We start from the raw sequence: 27,889 nt of genomic DNA on the forward strand, positions 1-27,889 counted from the left end.
ACATTCAGCTTAGTTAACGTCAAAGAATAATATTCTTTTTTAGCTGTGGCATAATGCTGCCGTTTAGTGTGAAGAGTTTGGCTGCCATGCTGTTGCAAGTTTTGTGTTTTGAATGTGAGCTTTGCAGTAGTAGCACTGTTTCTCGCTGTTAAACAGTTATAATATTGTGGTCTTGTGTTTTGCTGTGCTGTATAGTATTCTGATTGTTGACCAGTGTTTCAAAGGAAGATGCCTGAAGCTCAACCTAACTCTGTATAACCCACCAAGTTCCTAATTCTCCTCACTTCAACCCTGATGATTAAGGCAGCATGTTTCTCCAGACCATTGGTTTACAACCCAGAAGACTATTAACTAAACTTTCCTCTGAATACATTTTGCTGCACTGTTTTCAGGTGTATGTCAGGCGAGCATACATCTCGTACGAACTGACATGTCTCCAGCTGCTTGAACTTTCTGGAGAAATCAGTGTTATACATTTCCAGTTTCTGTTACCATCAGCACATCCAAATAGGTAGGCCTACCACGTAGCTTCTAAATTTACAGAGAGAACACGAACCATTCGAGATGGGAAACAATTTGATATTATTGTGGGTGGGACCTATAATATTTCATTTTCTTGCATGTGTCTTTTCATAACTTTGTATATTTTTCTCCACAGTTACAGTTTTGGCCACAGAACTGAGTTGATTCCAGACATTTTAGACTTTATTTTGCCAATAGTTGGCACACAAAAGTTATACTTTATTAAGTACGATATCTTAAAGACATATGTGCATAGTGGAGGTATAACTTCGCACACCATTAATCTCTGCACTAAATGCATGGCCAGCTTCATGCTTCAGCCAAAATAAGCTATGTTTACAAAAAATATGTAATCACTGAAAAATGACTGCTGTGCCCAGATGTAAAGTTTTCAGTGTAGAATTGATTGGCTTTGGAGTTAGCAGTTTTTAACCTTGATGTTATGTAGGCCTACTACCTGAAATAATACCTACTGTCAGAGAGTTAACTCTTCCCAAGTAACATTCTTTTATCTGTAAGCAAATACTTCTTTGTAAAAATTAATATTATTATATAATATCCATAACACTATTCAAAATTATTTTACTAGAAGAGATATTATAATAGTGTAGTTCTACCTTGTAGATGCTTCATTACCAGCATTAATATGTGATGTCAACATTTTAATGTAAATTTGCAGTTGCAAAAATGATGAGGCATATTTTGCATTTTATTTTTGTTTCCATTCAGTGTTGTTTTGTTTAGGATGAGGTTCAATAATTCCAGATCAAAGGTTGCAATATTCAACAGGCTGAGTTGTCCAATCAAAAATTGATGGTATAACTACTTTGCATTCAATATTTTGCGTTGGAATGGTTGTGCTTGGTCTACAGTCAAAATAATTTATCTGTCATGCCTACTATGCTCACTGTCATTTGTACAACTCTTGCTCTCATCAGCATCACTTATTTCACAATCACTAACATCAGAACTGTCTGATATACTTTCAATACTAATACCTGAGATAGACGCTATTTCATCATCACATGTTTAGTAAATAAACAGAAAAACAAACACCACGTTGTCTATGACTGGTACTATGCACATACAGTAAACAGTGGGTTCCTGCAGTCTTGTAATATATAAATCCTGCCTTCTGTTTCATATTGTGGTATTACAATTACTTCCTCTGAATGTCAGCATCATCTGCTGTGACTTACGACAACTTGTTATGACACAGATGTTGGTTTCTTGCAATTTTTTTAAGCTATGGATATATCCAATTTCTGCATATGGGGCTCTGAACAGCCACAAATGTATGTCTTGCACTATGGAAGGTAGTTGGGTTTATTAGGTAATGCATAAAGATTTTTTTAAATGAATATATTTCACTAAAGGATGCTGTGCTCCAAATAGCCAAGTCTCAGTTTGTTAACTTTAGCTACTGTATCACAGGATACCGCATAACAAAAGAAGGACAGATACTTCTGGTGAACCACCTGAAGCTCCTCTCTCACTTACCAACTGCCAGCGCACTGGATGCATGGCTGCATTTGAATCATTCTCACAATTTGAGCAGTATGCAGATGAGATGCTGGATCTGTTGGAAGACCTGGCATCACCAGCTGTTGTCTCTCCCAAAGTGCTGGAAGCAGTGGAGAGTGGCAGTGAATCTCGACTCAGCACAAGTATCAACATCAGCATGTCTGTTGGGGATGGTAGAGCAAATCCAGATGAAATACAGAAGGTACTAAATTTAGTTATTAAAGTTCACTTAAAACTCTGAAACAATATAAATTTGAATAGTTTGGAAGCTAAATAAGTAAATCCTAAGAGTTAATTAAAACAGTGAAAAGGTTTATACCAGTTTGGAGTGTACAGCATTTCCAGATCTCCTCTTTGTGCTAGACTCTTCCTTTTCATTTATTGCAGATGCAGATTTGTTTTTTACATACCTAATGAATGGGATAGATGTTACATTGGAAACAGAATTATTTATTTTTGGAACAAGGACTTCACTGTGCAACTCCCCATTATGCCATCTCTAAGTACTGAATGCAAAGATTGCATACAGAAGGGTTTAGGATGAGTGACATCACATATCTTAGCAGCATCTTGTTCATATATATATGAAACCTAGATGATTTCCACTATTTTACATGTATATTGCAGGAAGATTCATCCATTTTCATATTATTTCTAGTTTGCCCATTCTGGGCATTATGAAAAAAATAAGTATTCTCAGTGATTGGTCTGATCATCTTCCTATGATTGATATTTTGTACTTTTATCTAATTTAATGTAACAAAAGGTTTTTCTTTTAGGAAAATTGTAAATCTGTTTCTGTTAAATTATGATTTTACTGCAAGTGTGTTTTTTAGTGGTACACTTAGCACTGTAAGTGTGGTTTTTGTTGACAGCAAACTGAACCCATCCATATCTTGAGTGTGGGTATAATGGACAAAGGAGATACAGATGACTCCACTTTGAGCCGAATGTTTGGGGGCTTCTGCAGTAATACTCGGGAAGAACTTGCGAAGAGAGGCATCAGGCGGATCACTTTTGCTGTACTTGTGAGGTGAGAAATTAAATTGAGGTATAATGGAACTAATATCCCAAGATATTGCATACACCAAGACCAATATCGCCACTTAAATGTATTGTAATATCGTGGGACAGCAAGTGGAAGTTACACAGTCCTAAATTAAAAGTAAAATGATGGAAGATAATGAAAGGGTACTAATTTTATAGTAGTTCAGACAGAACCCCACAAATTTGACATCATCGTTTTTACTGTTGGCTACTTTTTCCGTTACAGGTAGGCCTATTATTAAATCTTTCCATATTTCTGATATCCATCTTGTTCTGGATTGATGTTTTATAGTTTTTGGTGGCATCTTGTAAACTGATTTTCTCTGTTGTCTCCAATTTATTCTGTAATGTTGTATAAAGTCTCTTACTGCTGAAATTTGTTCAATTAATTACTTATTTAAAATTTTGTAAAGTATTGAATTTTTATTTCACAAACTCCATTTGATTGTATTGGTCTTCCCTCCTTATGATTTGTGTTTCATTGCAACTTTATAATGATGGTCAAGTAAGTATTTATTTTGGAATCTTTTATGTATTAAGGTTTACTCTAGCATTATGTTAGCAATGCATACATTTCTGATACTGAAGCAAAAGAATAATCTAAATAAGACTAAATTGTTATGTGGTTATTTTATAGTTCTTTGTAATTATTCATCAGCTGAAGGGGAAAAAATAATTTTATTGCAGCCAGGATTGTAGGTGGCAGATCAAATAGAAACCTACCTGGAATCAATTACATAGTATCTATTGAACTGACTCAGTCACTGCCCACGTTCAGACTCGTGTCCCACTTAGTCACCAAGTGCTGCATGCCTTTCTTCAAGAATGCTGAAGGCTGCCACTGGAAAAAGTTTGGAACAGCTTGTTTCACTTGAACATCCACCTGAAACTGACATCCCTTGAGTGCCTTCTAGAAAAGCCAGATGCTCCAGTACTTCCCAACGCATGTAGTGCATCTTGGTCTTGGCGGTGTTCACTGTATGAGGGCATGCATTGATCATACAGCTGTCCGAACCGGCCTTTCACCATTCTTTCTGACATACAGGCATTGCCATTCATGGTGCGCATCCACCAATGAGTCTGCACTGGTTGACAACCATGTCCACTCAAAGACTGAACCACCAAATGCTGATCTTTCTTGGGGAGATGTTAGCAAGTGATGTGCCATTCTAGATTGTCACACAACACTCTGTGGAACAGTTGTGCTTATGCTTATAATACAACTAATTGAATCATGAAATTGCATGATACAGTACTTGCAACTGGCATGCTCTGTACAAGTTTCTATTGAACCATCCTGATAAATGTCATGTAGAAACATAAAAATTATCGTAGTTTAATCTGTTTAATAACAAGCACACATTGGATGTCACAGTTGAGTGGCTGTTCACATTTAAGAGTTCCCAATTTTAAATCTATGCCCAAAAGCTGGGTGTCCTGAGGTCCCCCCCCCCCCCCCACATATCATGGGCTACTAACTTAAAATGGATTGTGATCACTTTATTCCATGTTCTTTCAAATTCATAACTCACCAATCACTTTGCCATTCATAACAAAACATAGCCATAACATAAAACAGACGCTTGGAAAAGCAATGTTAAATAAACCAGGAATTAGTCATTACAAGCACATGATTTTCATCCAGGCGCCAGTTCCCAAAATTCTTCACATACCGCAGTCGAGACAACTTCACAGAAGATCGAATCTACCGGCATCTTGAACCAGCCATGGCATTCCAGTTGGAACTAAATAGAATGCGTACATATGATCTTGAAGCCCTGCCTACTTCTAACCAGAAGATGCACCTTTACCTGGGTAAAGCCAAGGTAATGTTTTAAATGCAGGACCATGTTAATGTGTAGTGTTCCCCTGAAAAATTACCCACAGTTCTTTATCTTTATAAAATCCTACTACGGAATTGACTTATTTTAAACACAACATAAGAATATCAATCACTATTGGTCTCATTTCAGAGGAAGTCACCAAGTAAATAGAAATTTGTTTCATACATATTTAGGTAGTAACATTGTTTCTTTTCCACAATAACATTCACTAATTAAAAGAAAGTCATAAGGGAGCCTTACTTTTAATTTTATTTTTAAAGTTTAAATGCGTCATGTTTGTGTTTTATAATTAAAATATATAATATAATTCAGGTCTATACACAAACTTTATTTACAGATGTTAAAATTTAAACGAACAGTCAACCTGATCAGACGAAGATACACCGTACATCACGATTCATGAATAATGGAAAACAAACATAAGATACATAAAATAAGAAGATCAACAGAACACATACTATAATAATTTACAAAACAGATGAATAAATGAAAAACTTGCATTGTAATATAAAGTAGTTTTAAAGGAAAAACCTGAAGATGCTACGCATCGAAACATGTAGTAAATGAAGGCGCAGTATTGTAACTTCGTAGTAACGATGAATAGCGCAAATTTTAAATTTTAACATCTGTAAATAAAGTTTGTGTATAGACCTGAATTATATTATATATTTTAATTATAATTTTATATAATCATAATATACTGCTTGTCGCCCTCGGTGGACTAGTGGGTAGTGTTATCACCACTGGACCCAAGGTTCGCAGGTTCAAACCCAACCGAGGTTGATTGATTTTTAAGGGTGATGATAATCCGTAGCACATCTTCCTTCAGAGGGGAAGTAAAGCCAGCGGACCCTTGTCATAGATTTGCAACAGGTAAAAGAACCTTACGAGCATGAACGAGATGTTTTGTAAGCAAAATTCAGCAATCATTTCTCACCCATGTCTCTCCTGATTCTTTACTAGATGGCAGACAAATCAGGATTGTATATAAATTGTGCAGAGGCAGTGGGCTGGTCACTCACTACTCAGATGCACACTTCACAGACTAGGAAACTTCCCACATGGGAGGAGGCCAAGGTCCAAACTTGGGCTGTGGTGCCAGTGGATGGAATATACTGCTTATAATTTATTCTGCATATTTTATTGATAAGGAAATTATGTGTGAAAGAAATAGTTGTTCACCGTATCAGTGAAGACATTTATAAGTGTTGATGCACAAGTTAAAATCTAACTAATCCTACCTTGTATAGATTGCCAAGATGAAAAATTACATTTCCCAGTGCAGTCAGAGTAATATCTAATGTGGGTGAGTTGTTATGTGTAGGGTTATTTTCCTACAAATCACCATGTACATTGAAAGTGTGTAAAATTGCCATTGGATTTTCTGAGTGTTACACATTCAGAGGCTTTACTTGTAGTCCCTGGAGTTAACATTTTGTGGCGGGGGCCAGTGTGCAATTTCTACCATGGCCAATGATAGAATATTGTTTATTTATTTGTGTTGATTTCTAGGTTGCAAAGGGCCAGGAGGTTACAGACTATCGGTTTTTTGTACGGTCCATTATCCGCCATTCAGATTTAATTACCAAGGAAGCATCATTTGAGTACCTGCAGAATGAGGCTGAACGAATCCTTTTGGAGGCCATGGATGAACTGGAAGTGGCTTTCTCACATCCTCAAGCAAAGCGCACGGATTGTAATCACATATTCCTCAACTTTGTGCCTACTGTGATCATGGATGCTGCTAAGGTAAACTTCTGTCTGTGTATGATAATTATCATTAACCTTAACAGTATTCAAGGTAATTAGCCTATTATGGTTGTTATAAAATATAATCTAACCATTTCCTTAGAGATCTTTTTGTTGTTGTTGTTGTTGTATAGAGGTATTTCAGAGGTTTCCTGCCTCAATACAAACTAAACCTCAAATGGAGAAACTATATATTCACCATCTTCTGCTTCTAGGTTTTACTAATGATTTTTAATGTGATATAAAACTGGCAGACAGGAGTCAGACCAACATGGATTATACTAGCGCTCAGACAAAATGCTGTTTCTAACCGAAATTGAGAGCTTTTATACACACTTCTTACTGTATAGAGTATCAAAGTCAAAGGAAAGTCATGCCAAGTCATAATTACAGATCACAGGGTTTTGCAGTGGTTGGTTTCCAATCTTGGGGGAATGTAGTGATGCTCACAAATCGTATAAGACTGTGAAATGTTAACTGGATGCCCCCATTATTTTAGTTGCAATTGGAACAGCATTGACCTATTGCTTAGTCCTTAAAGGTTAGTAAGAGCATGACTTGGAATAGAATTTAACTACAGGATTTTGTGACACATGCCTTGTATGCAATGGGTACCAGGGTTGCTTCCACAGGTAAAGCAGCCAGGGCGTGATACTGACCTCTCAAGTATGTCTAGTGCCAGGGTTAAGAATGCATGGAGCTATATCTCAACTTCCCTGTATGTATGCAAGCTCCAGAGACAGTTTTACCTTTAATTTATTGTTTTTGGAGCTGTTATAATATAAATGTCTTGCTCCAGAATTGAATGCAATTGATGTTTACAAAAATTTGATAAAGGTTGAAATCCAACTTAGACAGATACCAGTATATTCATTTATACAGAAGATTCACACAAAGCAGAAGTTTTCATTCTTTAGAAAGAACGTACTACCCTGTTCTTTACTATTTATTTCAGTAGATTTCTTAGACTTTATTTACATGCAGCTTTAGACAAGTTTTGATGTATAATGCTGACGAGTAAGCAGTATTGTATTGTCTTGCATGTTTAATGTTACAGATAGAAGAGAGTGTAACAAGCATGGTATTGCGGTATGGTCCTCGACTGTGGAAGTTGCGGGTGCTTCAGGCTGAATTGAAAATGACTATTAGACCGTCACCTAATAGTAAGATGACCAATGTGAGGCTCTGTCTAGCAAATGACAGTGGCTACTCACTGGATATCTGGGTTTACAAGGAGCTTACTGATCTTAAGACAGGCGTGGTGAGTGTGATATGAAAGCACATATCTTTCCATCATCAGCTCTGACTAATAAGTCAGTACTCTTTACGTAGTTCCATATTTAACCTCACGCAAATGATATTTTGTGTCTGTAAGCAGAATACTATTGTAAAAATTAATATTATCATACAACATGCATAGAACTATTAAAAATTATTAGAATTTCAGATGTTGTGAAAGTGGAGTTTTACCTTGTATTAGCTGTATTAAAACATGATGTAATAATTTTAATGCAAATGTCCACTTGCAAAAGTGACATGTCTCACTGCATTTATAGCTTATTTCAAGGGGTGTAGTCCTTGAGAAGCTGGTAGCTTGCATAGATATTCAAGAAATTCCTTACTTTTTATGGAACTAAAAGGTTTGTTACCATGCTCATTATCCTGCCAGTGGTCCCTCTTCTGGCTGAGTCCCTGCATAACATTTTCTAACATGAAGCAAATTGTTTTCTGGACTAAAATTCTCCACTTTCAGAAAAAACACTTTTTCTAGTTCTGAATCATTTAATTCTACAAGGCACTGCAATTTTGCAGTATTTTTTGTGTCTTGTTTTCTTCTACAATCATTCTTACTGTTGTAAATGGTATTCCATGGTCATATCCAATATTGATTACCTATTTGTTAACTTGGAATTCTGTGTTCACCGACTGGTCATTTGTCATCTTCATAATCAGCAGTAATTTTCAGTTTAGTTTACTCTTGACCTCTTAGCTTTCTTATTTGACTTGCAGAAATGGCCACTGAGTTCATTGCAAAAATAAAGTAAATGAGGTATAAAATAAGCAGAGAACTGTTTTGACGACCTCTCATTGTGTGTGTTCGTGATAGACTGATTGATGCTACTGAGTGGGAGAAAATGACATAAATAATGGATATAGGAAACAGCAAAGGATATGGAAATAATGGTGTCAAGTAGTGGAAGATGAATGTCAGAAATTATGGATTAGGAAGTCGGTGGATATTGAGGGCCGACTGTAGTAAATCTTAGTTTGTGAAGTTGTGAAGTTGATTGTACTAGTTCATATCATCTGATGGCCAACTTTTTGATTATATAGTTTAACCATTGATCTCATAAAAACAAGGAAATTTTTGTCCAGATTAATAACCATAAACTTCACAAGGAAGTCCTTATGCAATGGATTTAATTAGTTTTCAATAAAGTTACTTTCAGATTAAGTTTGAAGCTTTCAATAAAGTGTCTGTTTCAGATCAAGTTTGAAGCCTATGGAAACAAGCAAGGTCCTATGCATGGATTACCCATATCCATACCATATGTGACCAAGGATTATCTGCAACAAAAGAGGTTTCAAGCTCAGAGTGCAGGTACCACCTATGTGTATGATGTTCCTGACATGTTTCGACAGATGACGGAGAAGCTGTGGAAAGAATTCATCGAGGAACGGCCAACTGGTAAGTACAGTAGAACCTCGTATTTATGTTCCTGGAATGTACGTTTTTCCATATGTTTTTCCAGTCTGACCATTCCAGTGGTTTCATTTATTTCACACAAAATGCATGACATTTCATTTTAATGTCCTGGGTTTTACACTTTCTTTTAAACTGCTTTAAGTTTTATTTTCAGTTCTTGGCTACTCTGATGTGTTAATCGCCATTTTGCAAGCATCATTTTATAAGGGTCGTTTAAGGTTGACCTGGACTTTTTTAATAAAATACATACATATCAGAATCATGAAACTATTAATCTTTTTCAAGATATTAAACCTATACACTAATACATTTTTGCTATCACCATGGAAAGGTACTGACGCTGGCAGCGTAGAAAGAAGTAGGCTGACTGCATAATTATTTCAGGACACCATGCTTGAGTTCATCATTTGTCTTGAATGTCCGCCCTCTTAGGTGGTCCTTCATTGACCCAAACAAGTGATAATACTAGGGGCTGAATCCAGACTGTAAGGAGGGTGGTTCAAAATCTCCTAGCCAAGGGTGTCCAATGTCACTGTTGTAAAATTTACATCATGTGGACATGTTTTGTTGCGTAGCAAGACTGCACATTATCAGGAATTTATTATGAATTTAATTTCTCTTTTAGAAGTTGACAAACAAGACTTCTGGTTTCAGCAAGTTGGGGATATGGCACTTGCAGCAAATGCAGCAGTGTAGCTGTTGAGTGTTTTTTTCTTTCTTTCTTTCTTTCTTTCTTTCTTGAAACTTATGGCCCCCTCAGTCCCCACATCTATCACCACCAGATTTCTGTCTTTGGGTTTTTTTGAAGGAGATTGTGCACAAAAGAAGGAAACCCACATACATAGGAGATATCTTCTAATTTCACTATAATTAGTTTTTGACAAACAGAACATGTGTCAGGAATGGGTTGCATGACTTTTCTATCACTTTGTATATATTTTAAAAAATTTCATACATTGTTTAATAATTTAGATATATTATTTCTTGGGCATTCCAGTTACGGAATAAGGTGAAGGTAAGAATTAAGCTTTTGAATTTTGCATTTCTTGCAGTTCAAATTTTTCTGTGATTTACAGTTTTTATCAATCCCCAGGAGAGCATAAATAAGGGGTTCTTATGTAATATGTACTAATATTACATGTGAAAATGGAACATTTATTATATTACCAAGAAAGCCATGAAGAACATGTACTAATGTGGAAATTTTTATTTACAGTGCAAATTTCATTAACTGTTCAAATACCCCTGATGATAATCACATTGTACTTTAATGGCTGATGCTAATTACAGGAATAGCTCTGCATTACCATTATGCAAAGATAAAATGGACTATAATGAACTTTCATCATAATCTAAGTAGTAGTACAGATCAGTTGTTGCCCTCGGTGGACTAGTGGTTAGTGTGCTTGCCACTGGACCCAAAGTTTGTGGGTTCAAACCCGGCTGAGTTCGATGGATTTTTAAGGGTGATAAAAATCTGTAGCACAACTTCCTTTGGAGGGGAAGTAAAGCCGGCAGTCCCACATCATCGATTTACGCCATGTAAAAGAACCTTACACGCATGAACGATATGTTTCATAAGCAAAATTCAGCGGCCTTTTCTCACCCAAGTCTCTCCTGGTTCATTACTAGATGGCTCTAGCAGTCAAATCAGTATTGAGTAGAAATTATGCTGAGGCAATGGGCTGGTCACTCACTACTCACAAATGCACACTTCAAAGACTAGGAAACCTCCTAAAAGGAGGCGGCGAAGACCCACAACTGGGTTGTAGAGCCAAGGAAGAGGAAGTGTGAATCAGATTAACACTGTTTTAGGGAGTCTCATGAAAATGCTGTATGGTTCCATTGCATTGAAATGATGTTTGCTTGGATGGTGTTCTGGTTTATTGCAGAACAACTGGTAATCCCTTTAAAAGTGCTAGACAGTGTGGAGCTAGTTCTGGAAGGAGATGATCATCTAGTTGAGCAGAAGCGACTGCCAGGAGAAAATAGTGTATGTTGTAAGATTTAATTGGGGTATATTTATATAGCTGTTTGTTTATACATCAAACATGTCTCCCGTTAAATTTAACAGTAAGTTAGCATTCTGGGTACATAATAATTGTTGTGCTGAATATTCATAACCAGTACATTTAATAATGTGATGAAAATTGTTCAGAATTTCAGTAAAAGGATTAATTAGAATATACTAATGAATGTCTGTGAATTAACAAATTATGTTCATGAAATGTTTACGTGTTGTCCAGCTAGCTGTGCATTACACTAACCCCAAGTTGGCTGACAGCTTTGTATTATGGACACTTCAATCCTCCATTTCCATAAAGTTTATTATGCAGTCTTTACACCTGCACAGACACAAAATATTTCAGCGATCACTTAGTACTGAAATCCACTAAAAATTTGTTTCTACAGGTAGGTATGATTGCCTGGCATCTTACACTCCACACCCCAGAGTATCCTTCTGGTCGTGACATCATAGTAATAGCCAATGACATCACTTTCCTTATTGGCTCGTTTGGTCCACGTGAAGATCTTGTATTTTGTCTAGCATCAGAACTAGCAAGAAAGCTAAAAATTCCAAGGATCTACATTGCTGCAAATAGTGGGGCAAGAATTGGACTGGCTGAAGAGATCAAAAGTCTGTTTAAAGTTGCATGGGAAGATGCTGAGGAACCTGACAAGGTAATTTACATCACTTGTAACTGTGAAATCAGTTTTAAATGCCATTTTTCGAAGATATAAATTTACCTTCAATCTTAGTATGTAACACTTAAGAGGACAAGCTCATGGATATTTTTAATAAAAAAAACGTTTCACAAAACTTTTTTTAATTCACATGGTTTATAAACATATTGTTTTATGCTAATAAGTGAAACATTCTTGCTATTATTGTCGCATATGCTAGCTGGCCTTGTAATCCTGGGGTCTCGGGTTCGATTCCCGGCGGTGCCCGAATTTATAACTTGTGTTGGGCAAGGCCGTGGTCTAGGCAAAACGGAGTTTTCCTCCGGGGGCTTACCCGGTTTCTCCGTGGCATCCCAACAATTACTCCATTCACACACAGAAGAAGGCAATGGCAAACCACTTCTGGATCATCTGCCAAGAACGTATATGAACAGGTCCCAGTCCGAGAAAAGGATGGAAGGATCCTGTTCATATGGACCTGTCGTCAGACAGAACACTAAATAATAATAAGATGAGGTGGTCTAGCGGTTAGAACGCTGGCCTTGTAATCCTGGGGTCTCGGGTTCGATTCCCGGCGGTGCCCGAATTTATAACTTGTGTTGGGCAAGGCCGTCGTCTAGGCAACACGGAGTTTTCCTCCGGGGGCTTCCCCGGTTTCTCCGTGGCATCCCAACAATTACTCCATTCACACACAGAAGAAGGCAATGGCAAACCACTTCTGGATCATCTGCCAAGAACGTATATGAACAGGTCCCAGTCCGAGAAAAGGATGGAAGGATCCTGTTCATATGGACCTGTCGTCAGACAGAACACTAAATAAATAAATAAAATAATGCTAGCTGTGATAGCGCAAGAGAATGAGTTAATGCAGTGGGAGGGGGAGGCGAGCACATGTTCTCAGTCTTTCTACCAAGCTCTTTTTGCTTCTGAAACACTACAACAAAGTCTGGAACAATGGAGGGCCATTTCACAGTGCCCAGGGTCATTAAATAGCAGTAGAGTCTCAGTTGTGGGGTAGTCCTAAGCGATAAAGTGAATGAAGCGGTTGTTTCTATTGACTGTGGTGAACAGCAGTCATCTATGATCATGTGAGTGAGCCGAAGCTAGCAGAAATACTTAAATATGAGTAAAGTCAAGAAACAGACAGAAGCATTGGTGTCGTGCATTGAAGAGAATTGTTATAAAAGGAGTGATTCAAGGAGCAATGATACATTTTAAATAGTGTGATTGAATAAATCAATCTCTCATTTCAGAAGAACACACATGTAATCAGTGATCTACATTACATTTCTATTGATACTGTTAACTCCCAGCATACTATTACTATTATCACAGTTTTATTAATCCATGGTAGAATCGATGTCCCTAGGTAATTAATAAGTTATTTTGATATAACACAGATCCTGCCATGTTTCGCCATCTTAATATAACTAAAATGTAATTTTTTATTATTTTGCACTTAGACTGTTAAGACATTTCTTCAGCACTCCTGTTATGTATTCTCATAGGATAATATAGAAAACTCCAAGCTAGTTACCAATTTTTTTTTATCTAAACAGAATCATGTTACAGTATATCAAATTTTGTACCAAAGCAGGGTCTCATTGTGCTTATTCCATACACCAGTATGGTACAACTTTTTTCCTCGCTAGGTCCAGAATAGTTTTCCTGTTAGACCCAAGGGTCACAATTTTTGCATTGTCATTTTTTTTAATAATACTTATTCAGAAATTACAAATTACCATTGCATATAAATGTATAATATAAATTTTATTTAAATGTGCACAAGCTACTGCTGAGTTGTATATTATTTTAAATTTGCTCCTGCAACAGCTTGTATCTCTCGCAATTTTTACCAGGAAAACTTGCACAAATTATTTGAACTCTACTTTAATAGGTTGTATCTGATACAATAACAATTTGTACTAGTAGAAATGCATCTTGTGCTTTTAAAGTCAATGGCTTTAGTGAGAACACTGAGCAGAATGTTCTTTTACCAGTGACGGAATATAAAAAAAATGGGTTTTGTACTAACAAATTAACAAATACTTTCGTAGGCCGGATGCGACCCGTGGGCCGCCAGTCGGACCACACTGCCATACACAACAAATACCTCCCTAAGAAATTTTTATAAGTATATCACTGAAGGTAGTGAGATAAGTCGTAATTTGATGTTTACTTTTAGGGTTTCAAATACTTATATTTAACACCAGAGGATTTCACCAAAGTGTCTGCCATGAATTCTGTTCATGCTATCCTCATTGATGATGAAGGAGAACCTCGATACAAGATCACAGACATCATTGGTAAGTGTTTTTTACTCTGACTGATTGTAAAATTGAAATTGTGTAGGCTTAGAAAATAGAACAGTTTTGCAACTTACGGCTTTCAGATTCAGGTGAGCAGATATGATTAAATTTTTATGGATTGGTAATTTTTAGATAAATAAAGCCTTTGATGAAATTTGAATTGCAGATGTGCATCAAATTTGCTTATGCATAGCATGAATGCTAACTAGACTTTGTGATATACAGTGAAACCTCTATCTATCGTTCCCGGAACTATCGTTTTCCCGGATGCATCGTCCGTTTTGTTCGGTCCCGGATACATCCCATATAAAATAATGTTACATTTTCCCGCTTCTATCGTTCCTCGAACTATCGTTTTATCGCATCGATCGTTCAAAAATCTTAGTCCCGGCCCACAATTTTCCCGCAATGATCGTTTCTGAGAATTTAAAATGCTGGGTTTAGAGATAAATTAATACCGAAAGACGCATAATGTTTTTGGAATACACAGTAGCGGTAACCTGTTATGTCGCCCAACCAGCACAGATCCTTTTGGAATGAGGGGTCAGCGGTGCAGGGGTGATAGTTGGAGAGAATGGCGGCGCGCATTGTCAGAAATTTTACGATTTTAATTAGGGTGCACTCATATTTCGTTCCAGCGATGCCAAATGGCATGTGCACTGTGAATTTCTTCACAAATGCTTTTATTATAAGTACAAAGGAAAGGCTGGCGGCACTTTTCATTCTTCTGGTTTATCTCGTTTCCAGCGGTTCAGGGTCTTCTACGGCTACGTTTCGTCGTGTTCGGCAGTAACAGTACTTCCATTCTTCCTGTTATTGTTCCAGTCTATACTTTTGTTGTTGTTCCCGTAAATATTTTGTTATTCCTCTTACTCCTGTTAATTATTTTGTTATTATTCCTGTACCATGTCTCGCCCACTAAAGCAAGTCAGAACTCTTCAAGAAAGATTAAAAATCATAGAAGAAGTGGAGAAGAATCCATTTGAAAAAAGAATCGACATTGCTAAACGCCTTGGATTAGCACCATCTACTTTAAATTCAATAGTTGCAAAGAAGAAAGAAATCCGAAAACAAACTGACAAGTGCGGTAATTCATGCAAAAAAAGGAAATCCGGAAGAAAATCAACTTTCAGTGAGCTAGAAAGTGTCCTCTTCACTTGGTACCAGCAATCGCGGGCCTCAGGAATTCCTGTTGATGGCAACATCTTGCGGGAAAAAGCCAAGACGATAGCCGCAAGACTGAATATTGAAAATTTTGCAGCGTCGAATGGCTGGATTAGTAGGTTTAAAGAACGACATGGTATGGTCTACAAGAAGTTAGCCGGCGAAAGTGCTGCTGTGGATGTGGAAGTAACGGAGCTGTGGCTCGAGAGACTGCCAACACTGCTGGAGGGATATGAGCCGCGGGACATTTATAATGCGGATGAGACCGGACTTTTCTACAACGCCCTCCCGGATAGGACTCTGGCATTGAAAGGTGAATCTTGCCACGGGGGAATACGTGCAAAACACCGAATTACTGTTCTTCTGTGTGTTAACAGTGACGGTAGTGACAAACGGGTTCCGATTGTAGTTGGAAAATCACGAAAACCGCGTTGTTTTAAAAACATGAAAAAACTTCCGGTGAAATATCACGCCAACAAAAAGGCTTGGATGACAACAGACATCTTTACGGCGTTTTTAAGTTCTCTGGATGCCTCCATGGGCGCACAAGGCAGAAAGATTTTGCTGTTTGTTGATAATTGTGCCGCTCATCCGAAGGACACGACATTTCTACGAAATGTGAAAGTCGTGCAGTATCCAGCAAATTGCACGAGCGTCTTGCAACCGCTTGATTTGGGCATCATAAAATCTTTCAAGCAGTTGTATAGAAAGCGCCTTGTGCAAACAGCTGTATGTGCAATGGATGCTGGGAAGGATGTCAACATGAAAATTGACGTGCTACAAGCAATTCATTTCACAGTGGCAGCTTGGCGGCATGTCTCCCAACCAACTGTTCTGAATTGTTTTCACAAAGGTGGCTACGGGTGTGAACTTCGCACAGAAGCAGACTCTAACGTCAGTGTGGATGAGCATGATGGCTTTCACGAAGACTGGAATAGATTTGGCGCCGTGAAAGACGTGGTTAAATTTGGTGACTACGCGGCAGTAGACAGCGAGCTTGCTACATGCGGAGTCGACACGATTGATGAGTTGTGTGACGATCGCGAAGGGGGTGGGAGCGGTGAGGAAGACGACGAATGCGAGCCCGAAGCTGTGCCGAGTTTTGCCGAAGCACACGCTGCATTGGCAAAAGTGAAGTCGTTCTTTTATGCCCATAATATTAGCGAACGTGACGAGGAAAACATTTTGAACGTGGAAAGTACTCTGTTTGGTCTAAAACGTAAAGTTTCGACAAACCAGTTGTCCATTAAAGACTTTTTTGGTAAAAAGAAGTAACTTTGAAAGAGAAACATTGTTTTTTTTTTTAAATTTTTAATGCTTTCCCGCATCTATCGTTTTCCCGCATCTATCGTTTTTATTTCCCACCCCCGCCGAAAACGATGCATCGAGGTTTCACTGTATATCCATTCAGCAGAGCTGCTAGTTGATCCTTATCCCAGTATGTTGTGTAATGCTTCAGTGTTCTATGCAAGCATCATGATTTCTTAAAAAGGTCCACAAGTAATAAAACTCCTAATCTATATCAGTTTATGACTCATCATCTCACTAATATTACCATTTTACCTTTCTTATTTGTCTTCTCAGCTTGTGCATTTGATGTATGAAATGTACATGAAATCATTGCTAGCAGACGCTGTGGTTTGAAACTTCTCTATCCAGTTCTCTGTTTAGTTGATGGTGTTGCAATCAAGAGCCTTTCTATGTCTCCCAATGTTAAAATGTCATCTGCATATTTATTGTGTTACTATCACAGAGTCAGTATTGTCTTAAGAATATCTCCATGGTGAATGCACGCTACACAGCCAACCACTGATCTATGTTTATTGAAATGGCATCCCCAGCAGAATCCTGTAGCTCACTTAGTTTTGTCCCTTCCACAAGGCCACCAGAGTACTACTGTGTAAATCAAAATGATGAATGACTGCTGCTCCAGCCTGTACATGTCCATGTAGTGTGGAATTCAGATATGTTGTGACTAGAATTAAAACCTGCCATGACGCACTCAATTGTGGCTGCAGGGTGTGAAGGAGTTGCCTCGTTCCTTCAGTATTATATCAAGCCAATGTGTTAAATTCATTCTGGATTTGTGAAATGTCTTGCAGGTAAGGATGATGGGCTAGGTGTGGAGAACCTGCAGTATGCTGGTATGATTGCTGGTGAAACTTCAAAAGCATACAAGGAGGTGGTGACCATATCTATGGTCACCTGTAGAGCTATTGGTATCGGTTCCTATCTAGTCCGACTTGGACAGAGAGTGATTCAGATAGAAAATTCACATATTATCCTGACAGGGTACAGTGCTCTCAATAAGGTAACATTCAGCTACTGAATGATCCATAACACATAATGTAATGGTTTTGTACATCTTCATTAGTTCAGAGCTGTTACAAATGAAATATACATTTCTAACATTTTCTTTGAACATGCTTATTGTCATACGTACGTTTTTGTAGTATTAACTGAAATAGTAACTCAAAAGAATTTATTTTCAAAGTTGGTAGGTGATTTAGTTTAAGAATGTACTGTATGAGGGGCACTTCTCATCAGATATTAACAGTTTTTGCAAGATATGTTAGGTGTGGAAGCCCTATACAGTGGCCCCCTAACTCCACTGATGTAACTTACGGACTTGCCTGTGGTGTTGTCTTACAGTTATTATTTCTGTTTTGTTCATAACAACTGAACTTGGTAACATGAAATATTAAATTTGTGAAGTCATTGTATGAACTGAATAAGAAACATCGTAAAAAGTTAGGAACAAATTTCTATGTTACCTTGATGTCAGGATCACCAATGCAATGTATACTGAGAATCTGTGAAGTTAAAATATGTTGAGTTATTGTTTTTATTTATACTAATATAACTTTTGTAGGACTATAGTTTCTTTAAAATACATTCTTAAAGTGTTTAGTACGTGTAAAAACCATGTATTTACTTTATAATGACAATGCTTGCATCAATTTAAAAATTTTATATGGATTGGATAACCCAACGGTGTCATGTTCATGTCTTGTGAGTTTTTTAATTAAGATACTGTTATTTTGTCATTGTGAGCATCATATCAATTGCAGCTACTTGGACGAGAGGTATATGCTTCCAACAATCAACTAGGTGGCATACAGATCATGTACAATAATGGTATTTCCCATAAAACAGAACCTCGAGATCTAGATGGCATCTATACCATCCTCAAGTGGCTGTCTTATATTCCTAAGGTAAGGAAACAGTGCACATGAAGTATTCATCATTTTACGTATGTGCACAATGTATGCTTAGCCGTCATAATATTTGTGTCCTAGTTTCCCATGAACCTGCATTTGTGTAGCTAACTAATGCTCTGTGAAAGAACCTGAGGGCTCAATATCACTATTACCAAAGCCAGTCATTTAGTCTTAAGCCAGTTCACACACTTACAACTTGTTTCTGTAATATCCATTTTATTATTATCCAAAATATTTCGAAGTGACCACTCTCCAAGTATTTGTCAAAAATTCTACATGTATTTCTTGTTTTCTTCATCCAAGCTACATGTTTAACTTGTAACAACTTCCTTGGTCTGGAATGTGAAAAAGGTTTCAGAACACTGTTTTATGATAGTGTCACTAAAAGAATTGAAGCACATCAAGGAAGTATGCATTTTATTTCTTTCCAGTACATCTTGTTAAAATTAGTAAAAAGCAGAACTCCATGTTATGAAAGACACAAGCTTTGGCTTCAGCGTCAGACTGTGAAGACATACTTATTTTGTATCTTAATTTCTATTAGTTACTTAGAATTTTTATACAGGTAATTGAAAATGCACACACTAGCCCTCGTAGTTTCTTGAACAAAGATACTCAGAAAATGTTAAACATCAAATATTGTCTGATGTTTATTTTTTGAGGGATGTCACCATCAAATGGGGCAAGATAATAAAGGAGAAGGTAATGAAAACACATGGACAGAAGTAAAAAAAATGAATGCCTTGTATTTCAAGGCATATCCCAGTGTATTCCATGCTGTATTCTTGTATATGCTGCAACGTGTGTTCCATCAAGTGTCCACAAAAGAACAAATCCAATTAAGTGAGGTTAGATTACTGAAGATTATCATCCAATTCCAATCCACCTCCCTGGGTACAACACATCTAACCACTCCCCTTAGTATTATTGTATGGCGCAGACATGCCAGAACCATAACCCATGTCATATAGTCAGGGGCAAATCTTCAAGCATCCTTGGCAGGACAGTTTGAAGAAAACCACTAATCATTGAGCATCCGGCCAATATCGCAGAAAAGCACATACAAGGATGTCTGCCATGATACCAGCCCACATATTTATGCTGTTGTGGATGTCGAAGACTCCCTTGCACGTAAAACACGTTTTATCGGACTAAAAAAATATTTTTTGGAGGACATCAGCAGCATGTTTGTGACAGCCATTTATGGAACTGCATCCATAGAGGAGGATCTTCTGGGAGGTGATGGTGATTTTGCCAGTGGTGGGAGGCCATGTAAGACTTCCTGTCTCCTGAACATGCTACTGTAATCGCCTAAACACATTAACATCTGGGTGATGTCCAGGATAACACAGCATATTCCTGTAGTGTAGTTCAGCTTGGCATGTGTGTTACTGTCGATCACAGCTGCACCTTATTATTATGTGTCTAGATGAGCTTTGTGCGTGACTGTGTATGAGTAGCGTTAATAGCATCTTGCTGGATAGATGTGTTGCCCCATTTGACAGTGATGTTTATCTTCAAAATTAAACATCATGATGTTTGTTGTTTAACATTTACGCGTAATTTTTTGCATGGAATTGCGCTACAACAGTTGTACTCCTAGTGGCCATCACTGGAATTGTCACTTTTCCTGTGTGCAACAAAAAATATGCTGAAGTTCTTCCAGTAGTGTAAGCTTCATTTCTGTATGCCATTCCATTTTTGTTATAAAATATTTGGAACAAATCAAATCACTTGTGTTATCCTGTATATTAGGTATGAAATCCATATACAGTTAGCATGGTATCAGAATAAATGCTTAAATTTCACTATATATTTCCATAATAGTGAATTGTATATAGAAGTACCTACATATTAGGTGAATCATTTATATTTTGTACTTGTCTTCCTCCTAGGATAAGCTGTCTCCAGTGCCTTTTATAAACCCAGTTGATCCTGTGGACCGAGAAGTAGGCTATATGCCGACCAAAGCCCCGTATGATCCAAGATGGATGCTAGAAGGGCGACAGAGTCCAAGTATGTGCAGCATTAGTTATAAAATGTATTGCAGCTGCCAGTCCCAGTTGGTTGTCTTCTTCATTTTTGTGTAGGAAGTTACCCTTGACATTCTGTCTTTGTCTAGTTGTGTAACCTGTCCATACACCTTTGTTATTTCTGAAATATTTCCTCTAATGATCTTACTGTGGTCCTTGCCATAATTTTTCCTTCCTTGTTATCTAAGTCATACTTCTCTGTACCCCTTATCTCAGTTCCTGGATGTCTGTTCTTGGTACATGTTTATTTATATGTTTCTCACAACAGTGAGTACAAAGATGGCTGTCCTCTGGGTTGTAGTACCATTTAGTCTAATAGAAGTTTCCCAAGGTTTCATAGGTGCTGCCTCCATTCATGGAAATAGAAATGACCTCTGGAATGTTGGTAAACTTCTACCAGAGTACATGGCGCTGTAACCCAGAAGATAGCCATGTTTGTTATGAGTTTCTGTTGATATGTAATGGCTATAATAGAAAGTTATTTCTCATCTACATGATATGTATTTTGTAAAAATAACATAATTAAAAAAGTTGATGAATGTTCATAATGGTGTATGCCATTCTGCGTAGGTAAGAGTCTCCAGAGATGTAGGTTCCCAGGCTGTATGAATGTGTTGTTTGGTTATATCTGTGAACAACAGATTTCTGTTTGCAGTAGATGAAAATCAGAATCAATAAAGGATGCAAAATGATACTGACTAATGTGAAAAATATCCGTTCTTCTGTCCACTTGCGTAATAAAATGCCATCAAATACATTGTAAATGAATCCTCTTACTTGTGCGTAGCCCCTGTGTGCTTCTTGTCGAGAGTCTTTATTTTTCTTTGTAATGTTGCAGGTAATTCTGACGAATGGGAAAGTGGGTTTTTTGACCGTGGGTCATGGGAGGAAATTATGTCACCTTGGGCGCAAACTGTGGTGTGTGGACGTGCTCGTTTGGGTGGAATCCCTGTTGGAGTGATAGCTGTTGAGACTCGCACAGTAGAGCTTAATCTGCCAGCTGACCCTGCTAATCTTGATTCAGAAGCAAAAGTAAGCTTTTTGCACTGTTGCTTTATTATACCTGATTGTACAAGCATTGCCCTTAGATCAAGAGATTTGTCTTTTAGAGTTCTTCCGCAGAAGTCAGCTACTTTAGATGGAGAACTAAGTATCTTGTACTGCTTTTTATCATTTTTGTGTAACTTCTGATAAAAGCTGCCAACTTTCAAGATCAAATGGAACTTGGTGAAGTGTCTTGAACAAATTTAATTGCAGTCATTAGTTGGTACAGCACATACAATTCCTCTGTTATAAGATTGTGTGTTAATGTTATTTGCACCTGCAGACTGTATCCCAAGCAGGTCAGGTGTGGTTTCCAGACTCAGCGTACAAAACTGCTCAAGCCATTCTAGACTTCGGTCATGAGGATCTCCCTCTAATAATCTTTGCTAACTGGAGAGGGTTTTCAGGAGGAATGAAGGGTAAGTCTGTGACACTGGTGTAACAGTTGAAAACTTTCTTAATTAGTTGTTAATGTTTATCCTTCTTTTAATTCTATAGCGTCTTTCTTCAGTTGTAGCTACTTTTTCATATAAGGCACATACTGTCAGACATATTTATTGTACAATGTTACATAGTTTTTGATGAAAACATACCCACCTACTGTTTGTGAAATATTTTGTGGAAAATATGAAAGTTATAGACTTTCAAGTAAATTGGCTGGTCGGACTGGCCAAAGCATTTCAAAATTATATTAGGCTTATATTTTATTGAGCGTTCTGAATAAGAACTTACACCAAAATATTCTTGTAGAGAACATTCTGGTACTTGTTTAAAGATATAAGGAGGGGCATTTGATTAATAAGTGGGTTATTTGTTAAGTAAATGAAGTGCTGTAGTTACTTACTGATTCACTAATATACACTATCATGACTCAATTTTGGGTTTAAATCAAATGTAATTTGTATTGATGTAAGCCTTCTTACTGAGCATGGAAGATATGTTCACTAGCTGTAGCAGAACCAAAAACATTACTTGGGTAACATTACTAGCTAGGAAATGAGAAAAGTTATAAGAAGCAGACTTATATATTTCAATTGAATACACGAATAGAGAAATAAGACATAATTAAATTACCCACATTGAAAAAAAGGGATATATAAAACAAGTATTGCAGTATACAGTGAAAGGAAAACAGTATTTGGAAGACTCCAAAAGGAATGGGTGAATCGCCTATTAATTCAGAAGCCAAAGTGGCTCAAAAGATGTGATGATATAATGATTAGATTTTTAGTCTTAAATACTGGAACATAATTACCCAGTGTAACTCTTTATGTATGGTACCTTTTTGTTTTATAATGTTATGACATACTTGAATTTGTACATAATAACAGTAAACAATTATTCTTGTAGATATGTACGAACAAATAATGAAGTTTGGAGCATACATTGTTGATGGGTTGCGAGAGTACAACCAGCCAATCTTGATATACATTCCACCAAATGGGGAGTTACGTGGAGGCGCTTGGGCTGTAGTGGACACAACCATCAACCCACGGCATATGGAGATGTATGCAGATCCTGAGAGCAGGTATTACTATACATAATTATTCTCCAATCTGATTCAGTGTTAAGTACCCCCTGCAGTTAATGTACAGTTATTAGTAACCTGTGGGCCACTACCCTAGTCTAGAGTTAAGACCAACATTCTATCACTCACAACCGTTTTCTTTCATTATGTTTATTTTTGGGTGACATGTTTCGGTCCATTTTGGACCATCCTCAGGCCATACAAATGTGTCTAGAGCAAAATTATTCTTATAATTACTGAATATAATATATTATCTTTATTGCTGTGTTAAATTACATAAAATACATTAAATGTTAAAATATTAGGTAACACAAATATTAAAGGCTGTGTTAAAAACAATTTAAAGATAAGTAGGATTTGAGGTTCTCACGGTGGTGAGTCTGAAGATGACCTGCTGTCTTCTGGGTTGTTGCACTGTGTAGTCTGGTAGAAGTTTACTGACCTTTCAAAGGTCCCTCCTAGCTCCATCATCAGGATGATCATTGCCTTGATACCAGACTACATGGTGCAACAACCCAGAAGACAGCCATCTTCAGTTTGAAAGTACTTTTGGTAATCGTTTTGACATTCTAACTTTTAACCAACGTAGCTAAATTAAAACCTTCTTCTTCTTCTTCTGGACATTGGGGAGGAGATCCTTAGTGCAATGACATAAAAGCAGGGAATTGAACCTGGCAATGGATGGACGATAGTGAAGAATGAATTGGAAAGGATGTGAAAGGAAGTAGTCATGGCCTAATTTAGTGTACTATCCTGGCATTTGCCTTGAGAGACAGGAAAACCATGAAAAAGCCCAGTTAGGATAGCTGGTCTCTGGGCCAAAATTTGAACCTGAGACCTCCTGAATACAAAGCAAGAGTCATATGTTATTCAAATGAACAGACAATGAGCGTAGTGTGTGAAAAGTGGACTTACATTATATATATCTTAATCTTATATTAAATATTACATATTTCATGGAATGAGAGAGATGTGACATACTTGTGTGGATTGTAATTACTATTTTTAGTTTTTCTTCTATATTAATACAAGTTTTCTTATCTCAGGCCTTTTTTGTAAATAAAGCAGTTCCTAAAGTACAACACATTGTACATTGTTAAGGTTGTGAGGGACAGAATTTTGATTTTATTGTGGAAACACCACAACAGGATGCATACAAATATTACCCTAATCCAGATTCTTCATGTTACATAGGACCTTTATCCTTCCTACACATCCTGACTCTTACAGTCCAGAAAGAGCATTTTTCAGCTGACTTCTCACTCACTTTGTACAGTACATCTCTTACCTTGATAATCTTTATATTCCCACAACACTAAAGTAAATAACTCAGTCAGATGAATTATGTTACATTGAAGTACTTTTTGACACCCATTTTAGAATGTAAATATATATGACATCCTAAAGAGATTTTCATTAGATTTAAGCTTCAAAAGTGACTTTAAAATCTAATAATTGTGTGCAAAGAATGAATGAAAGTTTTGTATAACATTATTTTTTATTGATATCCATAACATATTCAGAAAATTAGTATCAGAATTTTTCAGACATCTTCTTTGACCTCACTTTCTGTTTGTAATGTTATGAGATTGACAATGAGAAGCTTGAACATTTTTTTTACATGTTTCATGTTAACAGTAACAATATCTGTTGTTAGGGGAGGAGTATTGGAGCCTGAAGGTATTGTTGAAATAAAGTTCCGAGCTAAGGACTTGGTGAAGACAATGCACCGAATTGACCCTGTGATTATCTCAAAAAAGGCAGAGTTGCTGTCAGTGAATTTGTCACCAGAGCAGCGTATACTGCTAGAACGGCAGATCAGTGACCGAGAGAAGTTCCTCATGCCAATGTACCATCAGGTGGCTGTGCACTTTGCAGATCTTCACGACACTCCCGAGAGGATGCAGGAGAAAGGAGCCATTATGGTACACAGACCAAATTTGACATTTCTCTTTCTTCATAGTGCGTATGTAACATTTCCACTCTTATCTTTTTTCCTCATTCTCATAGGTTTTACATTCTTATCCTCTATTATTGCCACTCATCGAGTTCCTTTCCTTGAAATTCCTTTTTATGAGTTCTTTGTAATATGTGCATGAAATGAATGCATATCAGTCTGGTCATGTCTGTTCACCTGAATGATTCAATACAACAGCTGCTGGATGGATCTGAATGACATTTGGTATGGATGTTATGCCATTTGGGGAGTACCCTAAAATTTTACTTTTCAATTTCCTACAACCAGTAAAACCTGGCAGACGAACAAATCTGTGATGTGGAATCGACACTAACACCATTTGCAGTAGGGCCATACAGTGATGTATGGTTGTAGAATTGGGGAAAATACAAATCTTTGATATTGTAATGTAAAATAACAGCATGGTGGCTCCATGAAAGAAAGAAAAATTGATTTAACCAGGACTTGATTTAAATTGCTTAATTAAGTTAACATGATTTTTGTAGTTTGTAACTGAAGTTGTCTAAATAAGATAAACGACATAATGTTTTATTAAAAATGCAGAATTTGTGAAGGATGCATATGTCCATTCCAGTACAGATTACTTCCTTCTTACCATTACTCATTTCTTGCATGGGTGTTACATGCCCCACTCATTTCATCCTCCTTGATTTGATCATCCTAATTATATTTGCTAAAGAATTCAAATTGCAAAATTCTTGATTGTAAGTCATTTTTTCAAAACAATTTATAACACTCATGATTTTCTGCATGTAAACAGCTTCATTATTATCCTGAGTTATCACAGTGTCTGCTTAGATTATTTGTGCTGTATGATAGACCAAAATTTTTAAATTCCACCCACTGTCAACAGAACCGTCTGAACCTGATTCTGTAATTTTTATTATGATAGAAAGTATTACTTCTAGACTGATCAACAGAAATATCTTCCACTTTAACAGAGCTGTCGCAGTTGCTTTCATTTTCCACAATCACAGAATAATGTGTGTCGTATCTGTAATCACTACTGCTTGCAAAAAATGCCAAATAAAGGTATAAGTATATAAATAAAGACCACGTACGAAATAAATCCACCAGAGGTAGTACTTTTCAGCGAACAGTGAACACCGATTTCATCTGATGAGATGAAGTTCCGATTTTTTCAACAAGATGTGACGGTGAAGTCGTGTTTGTGCAGGATGTGGTTCCTTGGCGCAAATCACGCCGTATCCTGTTCTGGAGGTTAAGGAGGTTACTTCTGGAGAACCAAATAAAGAGCCAGATGCTGAATATCCAGCCTAACCTGAGCGTAGGTCAAGCTGAAGCCATGCTGAGGAGGTGGTTTGTAGAAGACAAGGGCACCACAGTGGTAAAACTTTTCTCATACTCATAAATGCATCATTATATCTGTAGTTCATTTCCACTGACTTTGTATCATTCTTGTAGATTTCCCCATCCAACTAACAGAATTATTTATTATCTCAGTGAGACCACAGATTTAGTTGAATTATACAAGGCCTGCACAAACACATGCACGCTCGCATGCACACCTTTTAACAAAGTATGTGAGAACTTTGTATATTCATAGGATCATTCCTTGTCAAGTCAACAAATGGATGTTGCATCACTGTCACAGAATTTAATTCCACTTGTCAGCCTTTCTGTGACTTTTCATGAAGTCACGTACTAGCACAGAGCTTTGCTGATATAAACATTTCACATATATAAATTTTCATGAAGTGTACACAAAAGAAAAATGTCACACATGCTTTTTCTCACAAAGCTAATGCTGAAACCTTTGATTAGATTCACTGTATTTTTTCTTCAAATTGTAGGCCTATAAGAGTACTACTAGAGCATATTTGCCTATTGCTCTTGGGACCCAATTCAATGGTGTATTTCAGGTCAAAATTTACCATAAAATTTCATTGTTTTTTGTAAGCCAAACAAAATTTGAGATGAAGAAATGTTGTACTTTCACAAGATTTGCATTGGCATTAAATATCAGAACTAATAAGTTGTTGTATGTAAAAACACGATTTATGCATTGGGAAAGTTTGTTTACTCCAATTTTGATTATGCCTTCCCACCCTTGTTTTCTTCAATTTTTTCTAAATAGACCTGCATCCCTCTCCATGACACCCTCCAGTTGTCTTATCAGAGTTATTTTAATTTATGAACAGGCATACTTGTGGGAGAACAATGAGGCAGTTGTGTCATGGCTGCTCACTCAGCTTTCAGAAGAACGACGAGATCGCTCTGTGGTGGCCAATAACCTCCATTGTGTCAAAAAAGATGCCATAATCCAGCAGATCAAATCTAGTCTCGAGGTATGTTGCAGTTGCTACATTTGATACATCATTTCCTTATCAATCCAAACTCCTGCATAAACAGCAGGTGGGGAAGAAATTTAAATTAATGAGCATAAGAATGTGTCTCTTCAAATTAGGTTTTAAATAATATCTTTATGTGCATATTTAAATATGTGTAAGGAACTGCTGTTACTTTTTGTGCATAAAAACCTGTAAATATGCAGATAGGAAGGAAATACCAAT

The 27,889-nt window shown here is 37.0% G+C and overlaps 1 protein-coding gene across 3 annotated transcripts in view; it reads left to right on the forward strand.

Annotated features, from left to right (window-relative positions):
• The window catches only part of ACC (acetyl-CoA carboxylase), an 83,032-nt gene that overhangs the window by 50,703 nt on the left and 4,440 nt on the right, over positions 1–27,889 (forward strand). For all 3 annotated transcript variants that reach the window (XM_087358623.1, XM_022069588.2, XM_087358624.1), the window contains 19 exons: positions 393–511; positions 1,957–2,248; positions 2,922–3,079; positions 4,739–4,919; positions 6,450–6,686; positions 7,744–7,947; positions 9,174–9,375; positions 11,286–11,386; positions 11,806–12,075; positions 14,264–14,384; positions 17,654–17,862; positions 18,623–18,766; positions 20,668–20,788; positions 21,644–21,837; positions 22,133–22,268; positions 23,200–23,377; positions 25,035–25,302; positions 26,533–26,703; positions 27,518–27,664. In XM_087358623.1, the coding sequence (XP_087214749.1) occupies positions 393–511; positions 1,957–2,248; positions 2,922–3,079; positions 4,739–4,919; positions 6,450–6,686; positions 7,744–7,947; positions 9,174–9,375; positions 11,286–11,386; positions 11,806–12,075; positions 14,264–14,384; positions 17,654–17,862; positions 18,623–18,766; positions 20,668–20,788; positions 21,644–21,837; positions 22,133–22,268; positions 23,200–23,377; positions 25,035–25,302; positions 26,533–26,703; positions 27,518–27,664 (3,453 nt within the window). The remainder of the gene's footprint in view (positions 1–392; positions 512–1,956; positions 2,249–2,921; positions 3,080–4,738; positions 4,920–6,449; positions 6,687–7,743; positions 7,948–9,173; positions 9,376–11,285; positions 11,387–11,805; positions 12,076–14,263; positions 14,385–17,653; positions 17,863–18,622; positions 18,767–20,667; positions 20,789–21,643; positions 21,838–22,132; positions 22,269–23,199; positions 23,378–25,034; positions 25,303–26,532; positions 26,704–27,517; positions 27,665–27,889) is intronic.

Source organism: Zootermopsis nevadensis, unplaced genomic scaffold, assembly GCF_977971745.1.
Source record: "Zootermopsis nevadensis isolate Lab colony 2312 unplaced genomic scaffold, Znev_1.0 Znev_ptg000030l, whole genome shotgun sequence".
NCBI classification, from domain to species: Eukaryota; Metazoa; Arthropoda; class Insecta; order Blattodea; family Termopsidae; genus Zootermopsis; species Zootermopsis nevadensis.